Source organism: Carassius auratus, chromosome 29 (genome assembly GCF_003368295.1).
Source record: "Carassius auratus strain Wakin chromosome 29, ASM336829v1, whole genome shotgun sequence".
Taxonomy (NCBI): domain Eukaryota; kingdom Metazoa; phylum Chordata; class Actinopteri; order Cypriniformes; family Cyprinidae; genus Carassius; species Carassius auratus.
Genome location: NC_039271.1, coordinates 18,986,707 through 19,002,977, shown reverse-complemented (window position 1 = coordinate 19,002,977; position 16,271 = coordinate 18,986,707). Strand labels below are relative to the sequence as shown.

The 16,271-nt window shown below is 35.0% G+C and overlaps 2 protein-coding genes across 3 annotated transcripts; one reads left to right on the top strand and one right to left on the bottom strand.

Moving 5' to 3' along the window:
* Positions 1-1,345: 1,345 nt before the first annotated feature.
* LOC113048283 (sulfotransferase family 4A, member 1) lies at positions 1,346-8,656 on the bottom strand. 2 transcript variants are annotated; one of them, XM_026210003.1, is made up of 8 exons: positions 8,337-8,656; positions 5,234-5,364; positions 5,037-5,117; positions 4,378-4,504; positions 4,187-4,281; positions 2,823-2,961; positions 2,209-2,259; positions 1,640-1,724 (listed from the first exon to the last, which is right to left on the bottom strand). In XM_026210003.1, exons 1-7 carry the CDS (start codon positions 8,503-8,505, stop codon positions 2,231-2,233), a joined length of 771 nt encoding a protein of 256 aa, XP_026065788.1. In that variant the 5' UTR covers positions 8,506-8,656; the 3' UTR covers positions 1,640-1,724; positions 2,209-2,230. The 2 variants fall into 2 exon arrangements, with proteins under 2 accessions (XP_026065787.1, XP_026065788.1); XM_026210002.1 differs by lacking the exon at positions 2,209-2,259 and having other exon boundaries at positions 1,346-1,724; positions 8,337-8,655.
* A 911-nt stretch (positions 8,657-9,567) lies between these two features.
* pnpla3 (patatin-like phospholipase domain containing 3) lies at positions 9,568-15,753 on the top strand. Its single transcript, XM_026210001.1, has 9 exons — positions 9,568-9,847; positions 10,594-10,826; positions 11,444-11,509; positions 12,773-12,982; positions 13,504-13,564; positions 13,675-13,875; positions 13,970-14,102; positions 14,468-14,575; positions 15,085-15,753. The coding sequence occupies exons 1-9, from the start codon at positions 9,661-9,663 to the stop codon at positions 15,350-15,352; spliced, it is 1,467 nt and encodes a 488-aa protein (XP_026065786.1). The 5' UTR covers positions 9,568-9,660; the 3' UTR covers positions 15,353-15,753.
* The last annotated feature ends 518 nt before the right edge of the window (positions 15,754-16,271 follow it).

Genomic DNA, 16,271 nt, shown 5'->3' with positions numbered 1-16,271 from the left:
AGCATATTAGCATACTACAAGTTGTAAATAAAACAATTATGTTTTACAAGAGAATACTGTTTCAAAATTTCTAATTTAAAATTTCACATTCAATTAATTGTTACTTGCCTTTTATTTTTATTTTTTTCAAATTTACTAGCAATTTCTGAGTGAATATATGAATTTTTCAGTGTATTAATGCTATTTTGCAATAATTTAAAAATTATAATAATAATGTTCTTAATAGCTTATATACTACAATTACTATTTCTGAAACAAAAAAAAAACATACTATTTTCTTTATGCATTAATTATCAGGTTACCATGAAATGGACTTAAAATGGGTTTAGAATCAGTTTTTACTTAGAAATTGCTATATAATAAAGAACCGGCAAGTAACATTGAATTTAAAATTACACTTTTAGTAGAAAGTCTGAAATCACACAATACAATGCACTCAGCTAATCCTCAGTGTTGCAAATTAACCAGATGTAATATCTTATTGTCTCTTATTTGATCAGACTGCCGCATAAAAATTGGATAAAAAATGTAAAGTATCCATTTAAATTTCTGACACCACTGCCTCTCTCTGAATTAAATGTGAGGTCATGTGACAGTGTAGAATATTACAAATTTAGTAAGTGGCATAGTGCATCCTGCTGAACATTCCATTTTTAGAAATAGTATACTATGTAGTATGCTAGTATTCCATTCCAAACACAGCAATTGTTGGATATGTGAGGTTAAGTCACTTTGTTATTGAGCACTTGAGTTCTCCTTAAGCATCTTTTATTATTTTTACCAAGACATAATGACGGAATACAAACTCATATCTGGTATTAACACTTCTCATGCAATATATACAGTAATAATGTGCATGTAAATGAAATAACGTTTTCTTTCATATTCCTTTACACAGAGATTGTATGCTTGTATGCATAAGAATGTGACTGATCCTGCACTGATGTCTCTTACTTATTCAAATATGTAGACACACAAAAATTATGGATGCACATGTGAGTAAATGTAACAAAAAATGTGAAATATCTACGTATTAATGAATAGCTATACTGGAATATAGGTCAAAGCGTTTAGTAGCCACTAGAAGAAGCGCAATGACATTACACACACTTCTTTTGGCCAGGAGCCAATCAGCATTCAGCGTGAGGTTCGGGTTTTCACAACCTGAACTGTGATTGGATGACTGCATATGTGGTGCATGTCTTAGCCAATGATATGAAGAATCCTCCTGAGAAACGACAACGACTTTCTCTGAGAGTTTGTCGTAAGCGCATTAGCATATGGAATATAGTCTAAATTATTTTTCATTTCTGATTTTTAATAAATACACTTTTCATAAGGGATATGGAGTAGCTCTGTACAATGTGCAAACGCAACAAGCACTGTGCTTACACTTTGGACCAGCACTGCTGATGCACTGTTTATACAAATACACATGAGAGAAAAAAAAGGCCTCTTAGTACTGACTAAGAAGTAGCTTTTGAGGAACTAAAGAAAGCATTTATGAGCAAGAGATATTAACGATGGAAAGATCAAATCTGGATGGGGAATGTCCATCAGGTGACATCTAGCACTGCAGGTGAACTGGCTGGATAGTCCAGTGTCACTCCCTCACAGGATAAAGTCAAAGGTCAGGTCAGACTTTGCCATCTTCTGTCGGTAAACTGCATCAAACTTTTCATTCATGGACACAGTGAAAATGTCCTTCCAAAGTCCAACGCGACCTGAAGCAGATGAAACCAGAGTCAGTAGATACTATCATAAGGAACCCTCCACCTCCCCGTCTTGTCCTCTATTTCTTTCATTCCTCCTTTACATCATATAACTCAGAGCTTGAGCTAAGCCCCGGGTTCGAACCTCCTACGAGGACAGCCTTAACTAACAGGACTTCATGGGCAGGTGAACTTGTGAAATGATACAACTAAGGATACCACTTACAGGAATTGCATCAGTAAGATACATCCAAATAATGATATCCAAATATATATATATATATATATATATATATATATTTTTTTTTTTTTTTTTATTATTATTATTTTTTTTTATTTTATGTGTCAACAAAAATATAAGCTTAGCATTTCTGCTTTATACCCTCTGGAAGTGCATTTTATTTTATTATTTTATTTTATTTGACAAGTACGCTTTTTTGATATTTTGACAATCATATCCAGGACATCCCTTAGACTTGACATCGACAAGACTCACCTTTCTTACCCTTTTTCCATCTTCAGTGTTCACAGTTTATCTTCATGTACACTTATATAATAAGTCCCTACTGTATGTAGTGAGATTATTCAGCATCATGCCAAGCCAAGAATCCATGCACTAAAGGAAAAATGAACAAGATACAGGAAACCAACAAAACAGAAATGATAAAATAATCTAAAATAAATTGCAAATCATCTTTTTTATGTGAAATAATAAAAAAATGTTCACATAAGGTTTACTGATTAATAAAATAAATAATAGCACAAAGACATCAAATAGCAACAGAAATGAGATTGCACCACACATATTCACCACATGATGGCACTACCCAACAATCCTTCCTTTGTAAAACCAATAAGCCACAAGGGGCTATACAAGGGGCTACATTTCTGCCTGGAAGACATATACATGCTTATGAAACGTGTTAAAGTTCACTCTCACTTTTCCTTCCTAGAAAAAGACTAAGGATTTATCTTGCCTAAGAAGAAATCTTCAGGAATCCATTTTTATAATTCCTCTAATGGTAGGCTAAATAAGGTATAGGGTCAGTGTGCTTAGGGTCATGTTAGCTCAGGGAACAGAACATGCAGAGACTGTCTGTCCCCCCTTACCCCGGCAGATGGACAGGGCCTCGGAGTTGCAGCACTGGTCGATGAGTTGGTTACAGCTCTCCACCATGCTCTCCAGCTGGACTTTATCACACGAGATGCCAAGAAAGCGAGCCAGCTGCTCCACCAGGGTTCCCAGATCCTCCAGAGAAGAAAATTACAGGCAGGAGGAAAGGTGCAGAGAAAGAGAGAATGACAATCTTTTGGTTATGTAATCATGACTCACGCCTCGGTCTCACGCAGATGAATACATGAAAACATCATTAGCTTACATAATTATCTTCAGCTTTTAAATTACTTCATGGACCTCAAGGTGCAGGAGACATTTTTTCCCCCCAACCAAATGCTCTGTATTAAAAAAACTTTAAATTGCTAATAGTAAATTATGCAAAGCAACCAATTCAAGAATGTACGTCTGAATATTTTCTGTTAGATCAGTTGCACTGATACACACTATTTAAATAATAGTTATTTTTTTCAATAATCAATCACTTCAATTAATTAAAGTGAAATAAATTAATTTGATTATTGAATATATTTAAATAACCGCATATAAAAATAGTTCATACAAACAAAACTAATAAAACACAATGCATATTTTATTCTTTTTTTTTTCACATAATGTGAGAGAAAATTATTTCAAATAAGTGTTGATAAAGTTGGGAATACCAACAATGTTTGCTTATAGTTTTATTTGATGTTAGTTTATTATTTATAAATGTTTAATCAATAATAGCAACTGAATTAATAATGCTTAATTCTTCAACCAATTTAATAATCAAACATTTACTTATATGTATTTAACTTTTTATTTATATATTTATATACTTTGATTTAGGTTTGTTGAATCTGAAAATTAAGGGACAACAGTCTTTTAAAAACTGTAAAACATTGTATATTAACTTAATGGTATATTAATGGAAACTTAAGCAGCCCGACTATCAGTGATTCCCTTCTGCTATCCATACATAAGATAACATAACATACTATCACAATTTCCAGGGACTGTTGTCCTTAACACATAAATAAAGCTAAAATAATTGACATGGGCCTATTTGTACTGACACTACATGGACAAAAGGTTTAAAAGAGATGTTCAAAATACTATACATGACTGTATTCTATATTATCGAGTATATGAAGCAGAACACATTATGCAGTGAGTTTGAGATCATCTCTGCATTAGTTTACAGGAAACTGAATTAAAGTAGAGGGAATTTTAATATAAAATATATGATAATGTAATGGTTAGGGTAGGGGATAGAAAATATAGTTTATACAATATAAAGACAATTACATCTATAATAAAACCATTTGTGTGTGTGTGTGTGTCTGTGTGTGTGTGTGTGTGTCAATGCAGGCAGTACCTTGTACATATCCTCATACTTCAAGAAGAGAACATTCGAGTCCATGCGATGCTCCCAGAACTCCTGAACGTGCTCAAACCAGGAGCCGTATCCCACTACAGGGACACACAAACAGGACCAGAAAAACAGGATTAGACAAAAGGTGCATTCTAGTACACTGTCCTTTTGAGCAAGTAGGTTATGTGTCTCACACTTATCGTTCATGAATCGCCTGCAGAACTCCTGGAATGTACCCCGGTAGCTCATGGTTCGTAAAGAGCGATGAAACTGGTAGTAGGACACAACCAGGTCTTTAGGGTTCCTGGCCATATAGATCACCTAGAGGACATGCATTGATAAGTTTGTGTAAAGGCACATTCATACCAGTTCACATCTTAAGCAGAGTGAAAACTAAAGTCAAATAAAATCAATGATGCATTTCTATACTATTCTTATGCCCACAAAGGCTGCATTTTTTTTAATCAAAAATAGTAATTCTAAATTTGAAATAAGTGTTTTCTATTTTAATGTTCTTTTCTATAATAATATATTTTAAATGGTCAGCAGTCATCACTAGTCTTCAGTATCACATAATCCTTAAAAATCATTTAAATATGTTGATATGGTGCTCAAGAATCATTTCTTGTTATTATCAATAATTTTGTGGAAACTGCAATTTAATGATTTTGCAATTATATGCAATTCTTTTTTCAGGTTTAAAGAATCCCATTTATTTGAAAGTATTTTGTTACATTATAATTGTCTCTACTGTCAATTGTGATGAATATACTGGAAATCTAGTTGCACTAATTGTCCTTAATGGACAATTGGAAGTCATGATTAATATGTTGAATTGTGTTTTCCAGCTGACCTTGCCTTCTCCATTGTGCATCGCTGTAGGCATGAAACGATACGGCAGGTGGCTTTTGATCAGACGAGGTGATGTCAGCTCCTACAGAAACATAGATCTCAACTTTACCATTCCAAGAAGTCAGAGGAAAATGAAATGTTATTCCCATGCTGAAGCACACTGGTTCGGTATCTATGTGTGAGTGAGAGAGTAAACACCTGGATGATCTCCAATCCCGGCTGTGGATATTCCAACACAGGAAGCTGCTCATCAATATTCATGAGCCCGATCTCATCTGGGTCCGCACCCTGACTCACAAGATACACCACCTCCTGTAACAAACTCGTACCTACATGCATGAGAGGAAGAAAAATCTAAGTGGTTATGGATGTATTATAAAAAATGGTAAAAAGATGACTTTGCCAGCTGCAAACAAAGATTTGCCAGTTCAGCAGATCTCTTATTTGTTGACTACATGAGGAGTTTTCAGGAGCACAAAACAAAAGCATAATACAAGCATGACCTTGAAATGATCCTAACGTGCCTCTTTCACTCTCTTTCAGCAGTTTTGTTTACTCTTGGCTGGCTTGAGAGCATATATAAGTATGAATTAAACCCTCTGATGGACCCTCATAAATGGACAATCAAGTTATTCTCAAATGTATATATTCATAATTAAATAGTACATAACTGAAAAATATATTTTTATAGTTATTATATTATTTAACCATGGCAGAGGTATCAACTTCAAATGACTTGAGGGCCTCTAGCCAGTTGATGTTCTCCATCAAAGGATCTTACAACCATTCATTTGATCTATATACAGCTATTGGTATACAATTTGGTTAGGTAATGCAATGTCAGAATTAGCTAAATGCTTTCGTAAATATTTTTTACCCTTGTTTTTTTGGGGGTTTTTTGAAGTAATTCATATACATTGAAATGTCAATTACTGGAGACAGAAAAATCATAAACGATTCAAAAACATGCTTCTGCATGCTTTTACTTGAACAACATACACAGACATACCTATACAAAAATAAACCAACCAGGATTCACCCTTAAAGTTAGATTTAATACTGTAAGAAAAGACCTGATTGCTGCACTGATTCCTAGAATAATGCAAACAGTCTTGTGTTAGCTACTTTAAAGATCTGGAACAAATGTATGATTTTAAGTACATAACAGACATCCATCTTTCTGTAGATGATGACCTTTTATGAGTTTATAAATCCATTTTATATCAGTTTCCTGACGCTAGTTATGAAAGTGGGAGAATGTGGTTGATTTGCAACATTTGCTTTTTTCCTTTCCAAGAAAACACAGCAGCAGTGTCACATGACCCTCTGGCCACTATCTCCCATTGGACTGCAAAACAAAATGAAGCCACATACAGTAAAAAGTTATCTTACAAACACAAACTTTATTTCAAATTTATATATTAAAAATATAGAAATTTACTGAAATACCCTTTTGGTCCAACAGGTTAAAATATTTAATGTGGAAAAAGCTGAGCTTAATCATATTATAAGATACCTGAGAAATATCAAGAAGCCTGTAATGTTTGACTCTTTCATTCCCGTCACAACTATCAACAAGGCAATGTCTGTTTACTCTGCCGATTCGGCTGTCAGTGCAACGTGTGACTCTATTGACCTGTCATCCATCACCCCCCGCTGGAGACACACATTTCAGTGTGTAACACTCAGCAGAGCTCGGCCTTCCCACGGCGCTCCGAACTCAATTACACTGATGCTGGTGCGACACAACATCCTCTGCAAAGCCAAGCAATTTCAGACCCTCGTGCTATCATTCTTACTATACTGCTGTCTGTCTATCTCAGTTCTACTCTTTATAGCTGCACAGCTGTATGTGTATCATGTTATATAAACAACTGCATCCATTTAGATACACTTTGACTGAACCAATGTTGTTGACAGGCCTGTGATGGTTTTCTTAGTAAAAATTTACAATAAGGTTCCATTTGTTAACATTACTTAACATTATCAATGACAAATAATTTCTAAAGCATTTATTAATCTCAGTCCATGTTAATTTCAACATATACTAATAAATTACTAAAATTAAACATATCGGTTTACATTATTTAAAGGACCTGAGCTGAAATGAACTAACAATGAACAGTCATATTTTTATAAACTAATGTTAAAAGAAGAAAAAATTGCTTGAAATTTACTCATCGTCAGGCCATTCAAGATGTAGATGAGTTTGTTTATTCATTAGAACAGATTTGAAGAAAATCACTTGCTCACAATGGTCCTCTGCAGTGATTGGACTTATGAGCTGTTTGGACTCTCATTATGATGGCACCCATTCACTGAAGAGCATCCATTGGCCAGTAAGTGATGGAATGCAACATTTCTCTAAATCTGTTCCAATGAAGAAACAAACTCATCTACATGTTGAAAGGCCTTAGTTAATATGCACTGTTAATTATGTAATATGCAATGTTAATCAATTCCTGTAGTTAACTAAAATAAACTAATGGAACCTTACTATAAAGTGTTTTCTTTTTGGCTTCTCAATTGCAAGCAGAGAACTCTCCAGCTTAATTGCATTTTTCATTGCATGAAACAAACAAATAAACAAACAAAAGAAATCTGTAACATACATTAGTTTTTATCTGACTTATTACACAAGTAAATCAACAAAGCAACAAGCATGCGTGGGAGAGGGAGTAATACATCCTAATAGGAAACAGCGCCTCTGCAGTGAATGAGCATGTGCATGGCAGACATTTCACCTTGCTTTATTGTTCATTTCAAATCTACACACAATACAATACCACCCAGTTTTGATTTTTAATTCTTATTGACCAAAGATCACACAATCTGTAAAATAAGCAATAATTTTTTTAATCAAACTCATACAGGCCTGGCTCAGATACAAGACGGGGTGGACCGGATATGATAAGGTGGGCCAGATTGGTTTCTTATTATGATCTATAATATTTTGATCTTATTTGAAACTAATAATATTGCCTGTATCATCCAGGCTGTTGTTCAAGCAAACACATATTTATGTTTGTATAATTTAATAAGTGATATTATACTAAGCAAACAGACGATATAAATATGCATATAAATATGCTTGTTTTTATTCTTTATGATATTCACAAGCTATCTGAAATATGCTTTGGCACAAAGACTGTCTAAAAATAAATATGCACAAAAAGTGACGTGCAGTGACGCAAAGGTCTCGGATGATACTTTATATTGGTAAACACCTCAAATAACTGCATCCTCTGTAAAGGAAAAGCATGCATGTGTAAGCTGGATTCTAACGCGTGTATTTTAATACCTGATTTGGGGTATGTAACGATCCATATGTCGCTACTTCTTAACGAAAAGTTGGCGATCTCATCCATCTTGCCCCTGCAGAAAGGAGGGAGTCGAACTCCATGATACTCGAAGTATTTGCTCTCATATTCAATCGGGGTGCTCGGCGTGTCCACCTCGCTTTCAGCCATCCTTTCAAACGAGAGCAAAACGAAATGCTTGAAGGGATTTCTTTCTAAAGAAATCTGTGGAGAAGAGGACGCATTCGATATCCACCAGCCCTGATTGTTTGGCAAAGATGTGCAGCTTTGCGTGCGCCGTGCCCTTCAGCCAATCAGGTGGAGGAGAGATGATGTAATGGGATTCTCTCAGCATCAGCACCAATCGCCGGGGCGGTTCCTCCAGCAGGCCAGCTGTTCATCGCTTATGTAAATAAACAAAACGGGTCTAAAAGTAAAACTACAAAAATGTGGTTACTGAGTGAGGAGGTAGAATCTAATCATGCACTAATGCTGTCTTCTGTTTATCACGTTTGTCTGCTTTCACATAACCATGATATTGCTTTTAAATTTTAACTAAGTCAATATCAAATTGTGGATGTACACTTAAATATAGTAGTAGTCTATTATTACAATAAAAGTACATTTACATTTAGTAACTTAGCAGACACTTTTATTCAAAGCGACTTACAAATGAAGAAAATAGAAGCAATCAAACCCAAAAGAAGACCAATATGCATGTCTTTTTTTATGTGTGTGTAAAACTATATTGTAGCGTTTATATAATGCAAACTTATGTTTTTTAAAAATGAATATCAAATTATAGAGTGTTACATAAACACGAATAACTTGGAATAGTAAGAAAAACGTTCACTGAGTTGCATTCAAATCTCAGGGAGATTTTTTTTTTCCCACACTGGAGACATTTCACTGCAAGAAATATAATTGGTGAAATCTACTCATTACAAGAAGTGATATTTAAAATTATAAATAATATGTTCGAAAAACGTTAAATAAAATTTTGATATTGTGATTGGGCTGTCTCGACGAATGTTGAGAAAAGTAACACTAACCACATGACAACGGTAAACAATATATATATATATATATATATATATATATATATATATATATATATATATATATATATATATATATATATATATATATATATATATATATATATATATATATATATATATAGCCCCGCCTATTTCAGCAATCTTCCTATTGGCATCTTCCTATTGGCTCCCGTGCTGTCAGACGTTGAGAGCAAAACTCAGGCAAACGCCTTTACAGAAGATATGATAGTTTACTGCAGGAGCAGCCTGAGATTTTGCAGCAGTCATGTTTGATTTAAAGGGTGGGTGGAATCTCTCGTTCGCTGGATGCGGGTTTTTAGGGATCTATCACATCGGTGTCGCGAGCTGTTTCCTGGAGCAAGCACCGTATCTCATCCGCGGGGCTACTAAGATCTACGGAGCCTCCGCAGGGGCTCTCACTGCCTCCGTGCTCACTACCGAGGCATGTTTAGGTATGAAGATCACCCCATGGTAGTCCCTGCCTAAAAGAACTCACCCCGTGGTACTTAAACGTTCTATCTTTGTACGCAGCTAACTGGGTTTTTGATTCATTCTTCTTTAGCTTCTGGTGATTGTGGTTTTCTAGAGCATTTCTGCATTTTGCTGACTATTTTAAAGTTACTTATTTGGTGGTTAAATATCGATACTCAATAGATGGTTAAAAGGTAACAAAATGCACACACACACACACACACACACACACACACACACACACACACACACACACATACAAATATTTATATAATATACACATATATATATTTATAGAGAGAGAAATGTTTAGTGTTGTCCTGTTATAGTCATCTATTATTCTGAAAAAAAAATATATATACAAAAATATATTCAAATTAAAATGAAACGACCTCATTTTTCATGTCAACTTTTTTTTTCAAGTTCAAAATATTTGAACTATGCTATCTGTATTCATTTGGTTTTTCTCATTGTGTTATCAAAGAACTCTGAACTGTGTTGTTTGTGAATGTCTGTGTGATATTTGCATGACTTCATTCTTTCACTTTCATTTAGGATCTGAACTAAAAAAGCTGAGTCAGACTCTAATCAATCTTTGGTTGGTTTATTACAGGTTCAGAGATTGTGAATTATCAAGAGCAAACTTCTTATTTTCTCGACTTCTTTTCAGTCTTGCCTGTGTATTGCTTTATTCATTATTTGTGTCTGTGTCTTTCCACTGATGTAGAGAAATGTTGTGAAGGCGTCATCAGTGTTGCCAAGGAGGCACGGAAGCGAAATCTGGGCCCTTTGCACCCAACATTCAACATAGTCAAGGTGATACGTGGAGGCCTGTATCGCGACCTGCCGTCCAATGCACACACGCTGGCCTCTGGTCGTCTGTGTGTGTCCCTCACACGTGTCATGGATGGGCAAAACGCTCTGGTGTCAGACTTCAGCTCCAAAGACGAACTCATCCAGGTTAGCGCATTGCGTTACCAAAGAAACAGCTCAGAATTTGAGGACACCACTTTATATTACTCTGATAACTCACTTTTATATACCTTTATCTACATGAAAATGTTACTTTTATTTATTTGCTATTTAAAATACCTGCAGATATCCTGTTTGCTTTAGCTCAGTGTTGTTGTTGACTAAATAATTTATTAAAAATAATCGATTGAAAATAGTGTTTTGTTAATTGAAATAAGCCTGAAATAAAATGAAATAAAACATATTCAATGAAAATAAAAACTTGATTTGAAAATGATCAAAATTAGAAGTGATTTAAAATATGTTTTAGTTGAAGTACTAAAATAAAAGAATAAAAAATGAAAGCTAAATAGAAATATTTTTAAAAGTAAAATAAAATGACAAAAGCACGTAACAAAAGAATTACTCAGCTAAAAGATAAACTAAAATGAAAATAAAAAATATATATAATAAATACTAATAATTTACTAAAGAGTCACTAATAAGTAAATAATATTAAATATTAATAAAAATGTAATACTATATATATAAAAAAAATCTAAAATAAAACTGTATCTTCCATTTCTTTTTCTGTTTTCACTTTATATTTATTTCTTCATTTCCAGGCTCTTATTTGCAGCTGTTTCATTCCTGTATATTGTGGTTTAATCCCTCCTGCCTTCCGTGGTGTGGTAAGTATTAAAGTTCATAACTTCATTGATGTGATGTCATTTTTTAACCTGAGCCAATCTAAATAGGCGTTGTATGAGTAGACAGTTGGATTTATTTCACATGGTAAAATTAGGACATTGCAACAAGAGTTCATTGCACTTACTTCAAAGTATTCAGTCACTGGGGCACACTGAACTAACACTGGCCTCAATAAGAGAATTAAATATGCTTATGGGTTTGCAGTTACAGTTACTTAGTGTTTCTGATTAAACCCACCCTCATTCCCTTAGCCTGTACATTGTGTACTTGTTCTTTAGAAAGGGGAGGAGACGTCGGTGTACAGTATAGAAATAGTTGAGAGGCCAAACAGTTCAAATAAAGGTTCAGCTCTGTTTGTATAACCACTTACAACCCAGTGCTGTTCATTATTTGGTTACTACATGAAATAATAGTTTCTTTACGTTCCTCAACTTTTTTTCTGGTAATGCAGATGATACTGTATTCATACACTTTCCAATTACTAATCATGACTTGCATTGAAAAATTCACCCAGATTAATGAATCTATCAAAACTTTGATTAAGCTGTGTCTAAAAGTGATTAACTGAGGAGAGTTTGGCTGTGAAGTTGACCTTTTAAAAAGACAAATAAAGGCTGTTATGCAAGTCTTTTGGTCGGATCACACCACCACTTACTGCTGGTCAGTCCTGAATCAGCCCACTCTCAGCTGAGTCCTCTGTCATTCGCAATAGCCTGCAAATCCCAAGTGACTCATTACAAACAATACATTCCCATCAGGGATCAAGAAAGTACTGCTTTCAGGCTAGCTATCATTTAATCACTAGAAAGGTTGGATGGTCTAAGATGGATGTGTGGTTATTAATTATAAATAATATTATTATAAATGTAATATTTAAAAATGACAAAATGAAAAAGGTGGGTCTTGTAGCTCTTTTATTAATCAAAAAAAATATTTTTGCTTTTAAAAATTTCAAAAGAACAGACGAAGAAAGAGAAATTAAAGGTTTGTAGGTAATCTAAACATACTATGCTAAAATAATTTCAAGCAGTTAAAATATATATGAATAGAGACGGCATGTAATATCTGTACTTTCAACTTATAAATAAAATTAAAATTAATGTGTATAACTACATATATAAAAACCTATGATTAAAAGATTAGATAGATCGTTTTAAAAAATTATATATAATCATATAATATAATTTTAAAAGTGATCAGTGAAACTTAAAAGGACATATCTCGAACTTTTTCTTTCTCATCAGCGTTATGTGGATGGTGGGATCAGTGATAATCTGCCCCAGTCCGAGCTGAAGAACACCATCACCGTTTCTCCGTTCTCAGGAGAGAGTGACATCTGTCCGAAAGACAATTCCACCAGCTTCCACGAACTGCGTTTCACAAACACCAGCATACAAGTCAATCTAGACAACATGTACAGACTGAGTAAAGCTTTGTTTCCCCCAGAGCCTAAAGTAAGAACACCAAACACACACACACACACACACACACACACATTCACACACTTTCACATGCCTGAAGTAAGTGAAGTAAGAGTGGTGTGCATGAGCTGCAGTGCATTTACACAATCACTGTCTTCTTTATTCTGCTGGAGTCTGCATGGAGTCACTCATGTTCATAATTATCTAAGCATCGTTTAACCCTCATGTTGTGTATCATTCATGATTTTTTCCAGTCATATAATATGTTTCACTGATCTGACCTAATGTACCTCAGTTTTGTGTGTGAACATGCTTTTTTCACTCAAAATCTGAGGTGCATAAGCTCAGATCAATGAGGCATATGAGCTATCAGTTTCCAAGAAGACATACAAACCTGTTCTGACAGAAAGAACAAAAAGATTGAATGCAAAATTTACTGATAATATAGCATAATACGGGATAAGGCCGGCCATTTCTGACCAGGAAGGCCAGCACAACACAATAACTAATTAAATCATATCTATCATTTAAATGTCTGTGCATGTGATTGGCAGGTGCTGGCAGAAATGTGTCAAAGTGGATATAAAGACGCCCTCCGATTTCTCCAGGAAAACAGTGAACACTTTTTATCTTTCGTGTCACTTTATCTCTAATGTACATTCATGCGTTCTGCCAAATGTGATATGTGCTGTGGTTTAGAAGATAACGGTCCTGTCTCTTTATAGATTTGCTACAGCCGGCATGTCCAAGAGCAGACATGGCTCTGATTCAGACCACGCCCACCTGCTGCAGCCCATGCACCAGGAATCCAGTCGTGATGGAAACCAGAAAAGAGTGGGTGCTGCGGAGACTCCGCCTTTTGAGAAAACACCACTGGTGGTTAGATGAGCAGCTTGTCAATAACCTGCCAACCCCCATTAAGAAAGGTAGAGTTAATAAATGTACTTTTAAAGCTGATTAATGCACTGTATAATATATTGTGGCTATTTTTCATACTCTAATATGTGCATGTGTTTGCAGTTTTTTGCGAGGCCTGCAGAGAAAAGCACGGTTTGCTGGCACAGGTGACTGGTTTGCTGCCAATGCGTGTGGTGTCCTACATGCTGATGCCGTACACACTGCCAGTGGAGTCGGTGTACTCTGCAGCACAGCGGTCAATATCATCATTTAACATTTGCTCATCAGAATGACAGAATTATTCTATTAATTGAACTTTTAATACACTACCATTTCAAATTTTGGGGTCAGTAATATTTTTTAATGTTATTTTTAATCCTTCTGTTTAGCAAGGTTGCATTAAATTGTTCATACGTGACAGTAAAGACATTTATAATGTTACAAAATATTAATATTTCAAATAAATGCTGTTCTTTTGAACTTCTTATTCAAGCTATCCTCCAAAAAATATATTACAATTTGCAGAAAAATATTAAGCAGCACAACTGTAAATATTTTTGTGGATGTCACAATGTGGTATATGGATGAGTTTTTAATTTCAGCATTGTTTGTGTTTGAAAGGTTTTGGGAATGGATCCCAGAAGTCCCTGCAGATGTGCGCTGGCTTGCTGAGGTAGCAAGCAGTGTTTATAGAAAGGCATGGAAAGGTGCCGCGTCAGAGATGAGCAGGTAAGATCTCACAGGAATCATTCGAGACGACTATTAAAGGAATAGTTACTAAAACGAAAATATTCTGAAAATATACTCTCCCTCAGGCCATCCAAGTTGTTGATGAGTTTGTTAATTCGTCTGATCAGATTTGGAGAAATTTAGCATTACATCACTTGCTCACCAAATGGATCCTGTCCAGTGAATGGGTGCCGTCAGAATGAGAGTCCATACAGCTGATAAAAACATCACAGTCATCCACAAGCAGTCCCATCATTTAAATATGCTCAGATCAGCTGTTCGAACTCTCATTCTGACGGCACTCACAATATAAATTAATGCTGAAAATCTAGATGATATTACACCGCAATCTGAAATTTGAATCAATTCCAAGTTTATCAGTTTACTGTTTGACCTAGTTACATGAAAGATATCTTATACCCATTGTCTAGTAAGCAAAATGAGAGCAATGATTTTCATTGAAACAGCCAAGATCAAAATGTCTTGATGCCTTCTTGTTTATTGTGCAGCGGCTTCCCCTTGAGAAGATGTATGAGTGAGCCGCCAATGATAGATTTACAGATGCCTGTCGCAAACTGCAATGGACACATGCCTCATTCTGCCAGCAACCTTGATAGTTGCAACTGGACTTATCCAGGTGTCTTCAGTGCAGCTTCTGTCGACTCACTGGACAGTCCTATCGACACCAGCACCTCCCCTAGGCAGATGTGCTTTTTTGTTGGCTCACAAAGTAATCATGAGAAGCAAATGGACCAATGCAGGACCTTTTCAGCTTAATACAGTATATGCTGTGCCTGATTCCTCTGGTCGTTGACATCATGCTGCAAATGTAGGCAGTTAGAGAAAGAGCTTGGTTAGTTTAACCCCCTGGAATCCAGCGTTGAGAGTAAATACACATGTCCTTCAAACACCCCTCCTGTGACATTTTGGACATTATCCAAATGTGCCTTTCTTCTCCATTCAGAACCAAAGATGTGTTTGATCTGTTGTGTCAGCCTGTACCTTGTGTTTTGCTTATGTGGACACTGTTTGTATGTTACAGTTTACTTTACAATTGGTGCTAATACTTTTCAAAAACCTAAAAATACTTGACATGAGCCACACAAGTTAATGCCACTAAGGTGTACAATCCAATAAAGAGTCTGAGCCCATTTAAACTGGCTTTTGATTTCACATAACATGCTGTATAGAGTATGCTTTTTTTGTCCATTCACACCTCATCACAGCACTTCCTTGCCAAATAGTGAACTTTGCAAAGAAAAATGATACAGAAAAAATTCTAAAACATGTAAGAACATGATATAATGTACTTCTATTGTATCTAACTACTGAAGATACCATATATTTATATATAGTATCTAGATAATTATATATTTGTATGGATGGAAAAGCTTTGTCACTGTGTGCTACAAACTCAGAATAAGCTCTGTTACAGTTAAGTAGACCTACAACAGTTTTATTTTTAGTGATTTAATGTAAAAATGTTCGACTACATCATCATTTCTGTATCAAAGATATTGACGGAAGCAACGACGAACCATCAAAGGAAACTGTTTATTATTTAATTTAAATAAATAAATGCATATTAGTAGCTAAATAGTTTAACTAACTAGATATTTTTAAAGTAACTGTATGCACTATTTTTCTTTTCGGAAGCTGAAATACTAGTATTATTTTAAATTATGTATTTAATAAG

Coding starts and splice junctions, on each gene's coding strand:
- pnpla3 (XM_026210001.1), top strand. CDS start 9,661: ATGTTTGATTTAAAGGGTGGGTGGAATCTCTCGTTCGCTGGATGCGGG. Junction 9,848..10,593: donor CACTACCGAGGCATGTTTAG/GTATGAAGATCA, acceptor CCACTGATGTAG/AGAAATGTTGTGAAGGCGTC. Junction 13,565..13,674: donor CCGATTTCTCCAGGAAAACA/GTGAACACTTTT, acceptor GTCTCTTTATAG/ATTTGCTACAGCCGGCATGT.
- LOC113048283 (XM_026210002.1), bottom strand. CDS start 8,505: ATGGCTGAAAGCGAGGTGGACACGCCGAGCACCCCGATTGAATATGAG. Junction 4,505..5,036: donor TGCACAATGGAGAAGGCAAG/GTCAGCTGGAAA, acceptor CATGTCCTCTAG/GTGATCTATATGGCCAGGAA. Junction 4,282..4,377: donor GCGATTCATGAACGATAAGT/GTGAGACACATA, acceptor GTGTCCCTGTAG/TGGGATACGGCTCCTGGTTT.